Below are 10,207 nucleotides of genomic sequence, written 5' to 3'. Positions count from 1 at the left end.
TACTAATTGAAGTACTAGTAAAATCACAAGACATATTTTCAAAGTAGATGACTTATAGTGTATACTAGGATTTTATTTGTGTTAATTAAAAAAATACATTGCCAACAATGTATCTCTTTCTCTCAAAAAGAAAACAAACATTGATTGAGATTCTAAAAATAAATAAATAAATAAGTAAATTCATGAAAAAAATAAAAAAATAGAAAATTTATGGAATGTGTTTGTGTGCTTATGTAAACATAAACATGAATATGTAATAGAGTTGTCTCCAACTATTCATATACATTCAAAGAAAATTTTAAAATAGAATCACATTATTCCTATACACATGTGAGTATTAAAATCACTATTGATTAAATTAAAAATTCCACGGTTTGATATATGAAATCCCAGAAAATCCTTCTGCAAGGTTGTATAAAATTCCATGTGTTACAACTTGATGTTACATGATAAAAATTACTTTATTTGTCAACTACAGCTTTACTTACCTCCACGCACGGTCTCACGCGCGATTCCACGCACGGGTTTAGGACGTGGAAATATCGGGAGCGAGAGGGCGAGAGGGGGGGGTCTTCAGGGACACGGCAACAGGATGAGAGAGTGGGTCCGGGACCGGGACCAGGACCATTAGGGATAAGCAGAATCAGGATCACAGGGAGGATCACAGGGCTCCTCCTCTCAGCAATCGATGCGTCGGGAAAGCAAACCAAGCACTAATTAAAATAACCCAAAATAACCCCACAACAAAACAAAACACAGAACAACACCCACAAAACTAATCGAATCTGGTTTCCATCAATCACACCACCCAGCCAGCATCACCCATAAAGTGGGCTCGCGCGACAGACGCTGGCGGCGGATTCGCGTTGGCGATGTGGATTCCCGTCGCGAGAGCGCTGCAGCGGCCTCGTCGTCGATCGATGCAGACATCGCTCGACCCACCACCGTCGTCGCACCCCGAGCAGCGGGGGCAGATATTTGGAGCCTGGAAAGCGGCAGGCGATGGCATCGAGCGGCCAGGAGGTCGGCAACTCCGTGCATGATTGTGGCCGTGTGGGCAGGAGGAGGACGGCCACGTCTGTTGATGCATCCTGTACACATATTCATTCGATGACGTCGCCCTTGCACCACGACCACGACGACTCTCGCCTGCCCAGGGGGGAGCTTTTTTCCTAGGGCTTTCGTTGCCTCGACCGCCATTCTTGGAGCCTGGCCATAGCCCATCCGGCAAGGGCAACTTGGGGCTTGGGGACTGCTTTTCGCGTTGGGCGGTGTGATGAATGTGGTGCCTTGGCCCTCACTCGCCTTTTATTTTTCTGGGTTTTTATGGGTTTTCATCCCCCCCCCCCCCCCGCGCATCTTCCGTGCCCCTCTCCGTGCCCGGCGTCTGGCACCTCTAGGAAGGTGCTTTGTCTTGTGCCCTCGACCCCACCCCTTGCTTTGATGTGTGCTGTTATGCTGGGTCCTCTGTTGTTGGGCATTGCCAATTGGGTGGTGTTGATGTTGTGGTGCTCCTGATTCTGGCATTTCGGTTGCATCTTTGAGAACACCCTGTGGGTGCCTATTCGTTGCATCCTGGTAAGTTGCCTTCTCGAATGTCGATGCAGATGCGGATTGCAGATTGTCTGTTTTTGACAATTTCTTGATGGGCTTCGTGCGGACTTGCGTATGAGTGGTAATTGGTCTGCGATGAGTTTGATTGAGTTTGAGTGACTCGTCTTGAGTTTCATCATTTATGCGTTTTTCATTGTTGGGATTTCGTGCTCCGAGGATTCAGCGCTCTGGATTGGGTGCGGCAGTAGGGAGCTTCTGGGGTTCGTGATACGGGTCGGTTGAATTTACTGAGAGTAAGATTAGTGCTTGTGTTTGAGTTAGTTTTTGTTTGGTGCGTCTCTGCTGGAGTGACTGAGATTTCAGTTGTGTTTTCCACTGCGTCTTTCGAAGTTGGTCAAGTTTCTCTGTTTTTTGTCATTCTGTTTCTTGGTCCGTGGTGAGGCGGACGCAAACTGATTGGAGGGGGGTGCTGGTTTGGGATTTGAGTGGCTACTGCGATGGCTATCCGCCGTTGTGAGTAATGCGATGCGGTGATAGTGTTGTTGTGTGAAGTGATATTAGCATCTTTTTATCTTGACGCCAATGATGTCGACTCCTTGCTAATCAACATTAACAGGATTTTAAGCCGAACTTGCGACGGAATTTACGGACATACATTATTGAAGGGAGTTTCGGAGAAATCGTTTTGCAGAGCTGCTGTCAGTCCTCGTAAATTTTGAGGTAATCCATGTGCATCATTACGTTCCTCTACGTCTTTGGCGTGTGCAAAAGTCAACCTAGTCATGCCCCAGACCGCGTGAGACTGAAGCTTGTGAGTCAAGTGGACAGTTATGAGCGTAGAGGTTGCTGCTACTTCCAAATTCTGTACCGTTGTTCTTACTTTGCGTACAGTGTCTTTGTTTTGAGGCTTGGGATTTGCCTCTATACAGTAGTTGTGCTCTCTGATTACAGGAAGAACTTTGAAATTTTATTCAGTCACACATATTAGTGAAATTTCCCCAAACATGGTTATAGAGTAGAGTTTCGGTCTAGCAATCAAACGCGCGTGTCGAGCGCTGATGCCTGAATCAGCGCGTTAAATTTCGCCGGCAAATTCGTGGAGGATCGAGGAATGTGGGTTGGATTTGGTGTCGAACTGACATTGCCCTTCTCGGTGGCTTACTTTTCAGGTCAAGTCGAGAGAGTAGGTACACCCACTTGCATAATCGTTCTCCATCACGACATGGCAGCCGTGGGCTTTGTTTTTGGAGTAAAGCCTGGTGCAGTAGAGCTTTGCCAAGGTTTAGGGTTGCCCCAGACAGTAACTGCTACATCGAGGAGCTTGGACGGTTCTTGTTCCTTGCCGTCGGCGTTTGTAACTATCTCCAAGTTACCACCTGTGTACACTGTTCTTCAATCTTCTAGTTTATCTCTTCGTTTAAGGACTGTAACTTCGTCGGCTGCAATTACGAGCTTTTTCGACACCAGCTCAGAAATCTCGAAGTTTGGGTTTAGTACAGGCAGGTTATGGAGGGTCGAGCATGGACCCAATGTACGCGTCCAGTCTTTGGGAGCCACAGAGGAAGCGCACATGCCATTTGAGAAAGATAGAAGGTCATTAGAAACAACTTACTTCACAGAAACTAGTCCTCCTACTCCTCCCTCACGCAGCAGGGACAGAGCGGATGATTTATCTTTGAACAATCCTTTGCTTCGACAGCATCGCCTAGGATGCGGCTGGTTGGGTGTCGTATTGGAATGGGAGGGTGTTATAGTCGAAGACGATTCCGAGTTAGAAAGGAAAGCGTGGACTGCTCTAGCTGAGGAAGAAGGTAAGAGACCACCTCCGGCTTTCATACTCAAAAGAGCAGAAGGTATGAAGAACGAGCAGGCTATATCTGAAGTGCTTTGCTGGAGCAGAGACTTTCTTCAAATGAAGCGCCTGGCTATCAGAAAGGAGGAGCTCTACGAGGAGATGCAGGGCGGTTTATACAGGTTACGGCCTGGTTCTCGCGAGTTTGTACAGACTCTGAAGAAACATGAAATCCCTATCGCGGTGGCCTCTACAAGACCAAGGAAGTATTTGGAGAGAGCTATTGAAGCAGTCGGCATGGAGGGTTTCTTCAGTGTTGTTCTTGCTGCCGAAGATGTCTACAGGGGTAAACCAGACCCCGAGATGTTCATGTATGCAGCGGAGCGGCTTGGCTTCATTCCTGAGCGTTGCATCGTCTTTGGAAATTCCAACTCTAGCGTTGAAGCAGCCCATGATGGTTGCATGAAATGTGTGGCTGTCGCAGGGAAGCATCCCGTGTACGAATTAAGTGCTGGAGACTTGGTTGTTCGCAGATTGGACGATTTGTCCGTGGTTGATCTAAAGAACCTTTCAGATTTGGATTCACCCGAGTTTCAGATCCCAGAACCAGAGCTGGAATTGGAGGTAGAAGAGGAACGAACTCTCCCTCAGGTCACCACAAAAGATTGGTAGAATTAACATGTGAATTCTGGAGCATCGTCATTGAGATGCTCAGTTGGGTGTATATCTAGATAACAAAAAAAAATTGTGATCATATCAAAAAAAATTGTACAGAATATTCTTCTGATTCTTGTAATAAACTTCATTGCTACAATTGTATATAGATTTGTGTTCACTTGGGTCTCGCCATTGTGATGAGGTCAACTGCCATTGTAAGTGGCCTTCCATGTTCATGGCTCTCAGCAAGTGGAACAACTTGTGATGTGATTGGAGCACCCTGCCTACTGGATGCAGCATTTAGCTTAGAGTTACGCAAATTTCTTGTGTTCACTTAAGTATTTTGTTCATTTTAGAAACTAAACAGTTGCATCGAATTATCTGCATTCAGTGCAACGCTCATGGTGTGCTCTTTGTGAGCAGCATTTGATTATTTATTTTCGAAGTAGTTTATGATCGAAAAACTGACAGCAAAAGTTATAATGTAGGATCGTTGACTTTTTAACACATCATTCATCACAATTAATCTTGGGGCAATTTAATGTAATTTTTAATCTTATTCTATTCGACTGTTGATATCAATTTAAGTGTGTTCTTGGTTTATATTATTACCTCATATAATAGTTTGAATTTCTTTACTCGAGGAGTAGAAAGTAGTCATAAAGTCTATTGAACATATGTTTAAATGCATTTTGGTCAACATTGTTTCAAGCAAAATAATTCAAGGCAGAAGTTCAAATTCGAGACAAGAAATGTTTACTCCACTTTAAATTTACTCATTTTAAGTTGTAAGATTGAATTTTTTAGATCTCAATTGTTCAGTTTCTAAAAGTAGTTAAGACTCAAAACACAATATGATGATTGAAACTTAAATGATACAACTTAATGTCTTGACTATTAATATGTATTATTATGCAAAAAAAGAAATGAAGTAGCATCAAGAAAAACATACATGAGGACATGACATAACCAAATGATTTCGTCAAGGTATAAGAATATTTGTAAATTACAAGAGATAAAAAATTTAAATTAAACAAATGATTACAACATTTTTTTTTTGCTTTTGATGTGTATGTGCAAATCTAAAAACTTTTGCTCTTAATTTTTAGTTTTTAATGTCTTGCCACTTGAGCAATTTAATATTATTTTAAAAAAAATTCAAAAACAAATAACTAACCAATCTATTAGTCAAGATACTAAACAAACTTTAATTTTGAAGTTTTCCACTAAAATTTATTAGAAAGTTTCAAATGTTGTAAACTTTAAGGGAAATAAAAGTCCATAAAACTTTAATATTCGCTTATTTACAATGAAATGTTTCACAAAGTTTAAGAGAGACTTTTTTGTTTTAAAAATTTATGGTATATAAAAGTTGTAATTTTTTTAGAAACTGAAAATCAGTCCTCTTCACTATGTGATCTTAAAAAATTATTTTAAAAATAACACTGTTAATAACACACATTCTTTCATTAAAATAAATAAATAAAAAATATTATACCAACAGAAGCCAAAGATTTTTTCCATCACACATTCTAAAAATCTTGGATTATAACCAAGTCTTTATATTCAAGTATTTTTTATTTTTTATTTTTTTATATATTTTAAATAATGTATTTAGAGGCATAAATGCAAGTTTGTTTAAAAAGCAAATAGATGTTGTTTTTTAACCTTTGGAAAAGATCATTCAAAGTACCTTTAGCTTTGGAATTTATTTGCAATAAAGAATGCCTTTTAAAAAGAAGTGTGTAAGGTTTTTACAATAGTTGTTGTTCTTCCATCCATTGATAGAAAATTTGGACTCCACAAATATAATATTTAGAAAAGTAATTGCTAAATCTTACAAAATTATTGAAGTGTGAGGAAGCAACCAACATGAAATTGCTAAGTTGCACCAAAATCAATCTCCAAGTCTTTATAAGTATCAATTGCTACCTTAAATACTATTTTATGATAGTAAGTACATAAGAGTTCAACAAAGTCTTTTACAATTGAATAACTTTGGATTGTTGATACCTTCTTTGTAAGCTAGGGCTTTTGACTATTGTTAAATTCTTATATATTAATTTTAACAAGTTGATATAATGAGAATAGAAAATATACATTACTTGGGTAATTTTTTGACTCATATTCAATAACAATCTTATAGATGCCATTGACATAATAGACAAACATCTTTGCAATGACAATCACCAACAATCAAACAATATCATCTTTTAAGTTAAAAAATATTTAAGCCAATCAAAGATCCAAGCTACCTATAAACAAATGAGTCTTTGGGTGAGTTAGAACAAAATGATTGTAGACTTTAGTGCTTGATGTATTACTTATGATAAGTTGTTCATCTACTTATAAAACAATCATGCCAATTATTATGAAGTACACACCAACAAAATTGGTTAATTTTATGCATTATTAAGGTTGTTAGTCTTTGAAGTGATATAATTATATGCCTTGGCCTCTCATGCTAAATAGAAAGATCCACCATACATTGCATTAAATTCAATAATATTTTTTTAAACTAAAAATTGTCCTAAATTATAATAGTATTCAATCAACGAGGTTATAATTGAATCCATTGAAATCTAATGTGTATTAGCAATTCTAGAATTTATCATTCACATGATTAAGATAAAAATTTATTATCATTAAAAGTGTCCAATTATTGCTATTTGTGCAAAGTAGAATAATTAGTTAAAAAAAGCTTTGAAGATCTATTACATCATCATATCAAGTTGATAGAGACTACACTAGATGAAAATAAATTTCACCAAAGTATACTTCTATAGACATAATCAACACCAAATATTACCTAGATATGAAGAATTAGACAAAAATTAATACAAATAAATAAATTATGCAATAGCTTGTAAAAAAACTTCTTAGAAGCTTTATAGATGTAGGTTTGACTTTATACATATCTATAGGTAATTGATAGGTTGAAAACTTAGCCAACAAACTAGCTATTTGTGGTATAAGTTGGCCATGTGGCATACATATAAGAAACTTATCTTATAAGTTACAAACATGTCTTGCAAGTTGGACAATTTTGAAGGTCATATAGAATGTTGTTAAATAACTCCTACTTAGATAGTATATATGGAAATAAGAGTGAGGCCTTCTTTACTCTTATTAATACCTTTTTTACTCTTATTCTTATTTAAAGAGTCTCTAATCTTTTTATTTTTAATAATAGCTATTCTAGTCTTAATATTATACCATCTTTTAGTGATTATTTACTCTTTTTTAATGATATAAGAGTGTATTCATCATTTTTTTTTAATTTATATCTTTAAAAATTTGAGAAGAATATTGATTCACTATTCTTATTTTATTTTAAAAGTGAGTAGATTATCCTTCTTTGTTTGTTATGCTATGAAAGTTACCCGCTATCTACCTTTAAACTAATTTTTTTTGTTTTTCAACATTGATTCTTTTTTTAAAGAGAATAGACTATCTTTCTTTGTAAAACTTTTTATTTGATATTAGAGGTTGTAGATTACCTTCTTTTAATTTGACTATTAACTTTGTTAAAGTTTTCTAATGTAGAGATAGAAGGAAAATAAATTATGGATGCTACACTTAGCAAAAGTGAGGATAGATTTACAACTATAGTATATCTTCACAAATTTGCCTATACTTTTAGGTTCAAAATTTCATAGATTATCAATATTAATTATAAAAGTATCATTCTTACAACTATGAAAGAAGCCAACAATGATTTCAAATATTTGTGCCATGAAGTCATGTAATTGAGAAAAATAAGTAGATCAACATTATAAGGGAATCCAAAAATCTTATTACTATGAATATAAAGCATAAAAGGATTAGTATGATGGAGAAGTTTGATAGAATAACATCAAAACTTCAAAGATTTCTATAACAAGATAAGTTCAATCTAAATTAAGAATAAATCAATTTATGATGATAACTTTTAAGTTTTCAAAAATTTATTTATTAAGATTGAAACATATGTAAATTGATACAATATATTTTAAATCTATCATTAAGTAAGAAAAAACTTAATGTTGTCAAAAAGAATTTTGTTTATATTATAGAAAAGCTAGACACACTTCCTAATATTATTTAAAGAAGTAACATAATGACAAAATAAAGAGCATGGTTGCCAAAGATATTGATGTATTGAAAAAAAAGTTTACCAATTACAATAAAAATGATGTAGGTAGAATCTTATGCAACATCTAGTAAAGGACATATTTTCTTTTCAAATCTTTCACCTTGCTTTATAATAGATATTTTTTTAAGACCAAAAAATAATAAAGCCTTTGTCTTATAAGCTTCAAGAGCATTTCTTTGTTTTATAAATCAAGACTTTATTAAAAAACATAAAATATTTTTAATAAAGAAAACTAAACTCAAGCATGTAAAAATCAAAGATAGTCATTTATTATCTTTTGGAGATGTTATCCATAAAATTGTTCTAATAGATGTAGAGCTAATGGTCATAAGAATTTAATAATATATTATCAATATTATATCTCATTCTAATTCAATTATTTTAAATTAATTATGATTAAAAAAATATAATTTTTAATTAGATTAGATTTTTCATAATTTTTATTTTTATCATATTATAACTTAGAATTTTATTATTGAAGTAAAAAATTATTTTTCTTATATAATCAAACTTTTATTAATGATTCAAGATTGAATTTAAATTTATACAAGAATTATGAAGAAATTTTTGATAAAAAAATGCTAGTAATATTTTAAAATATTATTTTTATAATTGCTCAAATCTATAATTTATTACAAAATGAGTTGATTGAATTCAAAGAATAAATTAATAAAAACTTGGCTAAGAATTTCATAAGCCATTCAAATGAGTTCTTATCTTATTTATAAAAAAATAAAAAATAAAAAATTACCATATTTCTTGGAGTATCAAATATTTAATAATAATAATATAAAATATAAATATCTTCTATCTTTGATATTTAAACTTTTTAATCAACTAAATTAAGCTAAGATCTATATAAAAATATATCTAAAAAGAACATACATTTTAACATGCATTATAGAAGGATATAAATAAAATACTAAATTTTATATTAAGTATAGGTATTTTAAATATAATATCATGTCTTATAGATTATTAAATATATTAGTTTCTTTTTACATCTTATAAATTTTATTTTTCAAGAAATTTTGGATGATTTTCTTCTTTGTAATTTAGAGAATATTTTAATCTATTCTAAGAATACAAAAGATTATAAACTTCATATTTTTTGTGTATTACAAAAACTCAAAGATGTAGAATTTTATGCCAAGATAAATAAATAATTATTTTACACTATTAAATTTGGCTTTTTAGAATACATCATTTCAAATGATGGCTTTGTGATGGATTCTAAAAAAGTTCAAACTATTATAGATTGAAAGATTTTAAGAATAATAATAAATATATAATATTTTTTAAAATTTATTAATTATGATTGGATTTTTATCAAGAAGTTTTCTTAAATTGTAGCTTTATTTACACATTTGACTTGAAAAGACAAACTTAAGTAGAATAAAGAAGTAAAAACATCATTTGAAGCTTTGAAAATAAATTTTATAAAAACACCAATCTTGTATTACGTCAAATTTTTTAAGACATTTTTTATGAAAACAAATATAGTAGACTTTGCCTTATGTATGGTGTTATTATAAGTGAGAGCAGATAACAAACTTCATCCAATAGCTTTTCATTTAAGAAAATTTTCAACAACCAAGATTAACTACAAGATCTATAATAAAGATCTTCTTATAATTACAAATTTATTTCAAGAATAGTGCCATTATATAGAAGACACTTCTAGTCTAATGATTTTTTTATACATATCACAAGCACATAGAGTATTGTATGTCAACACTTATTTGAAATTATTATCAATCTTTTTGAAATATGGCTTTATTAAGATTCAAATTCAAGATCATGTATTCTCATGGAAAAAAATAGAATTTTTCATAATTTTTTATAAACACTCTTATTTTGCATCAAAAGTAAGAAATGCAATTTTTGATCAAACAACAAACTATTCTTTTGAAGCTAAATTAATCTCATTTTGAAGTTAAAAAATTAATATTAGTTTTTGATTCAATTTTTTACAAAAAAATCAATCAATTATGTCTTTAGATTCTTTAATTCATGATAATAAAAATAATTCATCTAAATCTTGTGATACTTTTAAGTTTGAGTTTAAG

At 33.0% G+C, this 10,207-nt stretch overlaps 1 protein-coding gene across 6 annotated transcripts; it reads left to right on the top strand.

Moving 5' to 3' along the window:
* The first annotated feature begins 1,379 nt into the window (after nucleotides 1-1,379).
* LOC112284908 (5-amino-6-(5-phospho-D-ribitylamino)uracil phosphatase, chloroplastic) lies at nucleotides 1,380-4,169 on the top strand. 6 transcript variants are annotated; one of them, XM_090251954.1, is made up of 4 exons: nucleotides 1,495-1,578; nucleotides 1,778-1,827; nucleotides 2,171-2,274; nucleotides 2,724-4,169. In XM_090251954.1, the coding sequence occupies exon 4, from the start codon at nucleotides 2,777-2,779 to the stop codon at nucleotides 4,016-4,018; it is 1,242 nt and encodes a 413-aa protein (XP_090108080.1). In that variant the 5' UTR covers nucleotides 1,495-1,578; nucleotides 1,778-1,827; nucleotides 2,171-2,274; nucleotides 2,724-2,776; the 3' UTR covers nucleotides 4,019-4,169. The 6 variants fall into 6 exon arrangements, with proteins under 6 accessions (XP_024381040.1, XP_090108080.1, XP_024381037.1 ...); XM_024525269.3 differs by having other exon boundaries at nucleotides 1,778-1,847; XM_024525272.3 differs by lacking the exons at nucleotides 1,495-1,578; nucleotides 1,778-1,827 and adding an exon at nucleotides 1,380-1,404.
* Nucleotides 4,170-10,207: the final 6,038 nt, after the last annotated feature.

The sequence above is a fragment of the Physcomitrium patens genome, chromosome 7 (genome assembly GCF_059467195.1).
Source record: "Physcomitrium patens ecotype Gransden chromosome 7, ASM5946719v1, whole genome shotgun sequence".
Classification (NCBI taxonomy): domain Eukaryota; kingdom Viridiplantae; phylum Streptophyta; class Bryopsida; order Funariales; family Funariaceae; genus Physcomitrium; species Physcomitrium patens.
This window is presented reverse-complemented; position numbering and strand designations above follow the sequence as displayed.

Bases quoted from the DNA above. Each gene is read 5' to 3' on its own strand.
- LOC112284908 (XM_024525272.3), top strand. From the start codon at position 2,777: ATGGCAGCCGTGGGCTTTGTTTTTGGAGTAAAGCCTGGTGCAGTAGAG.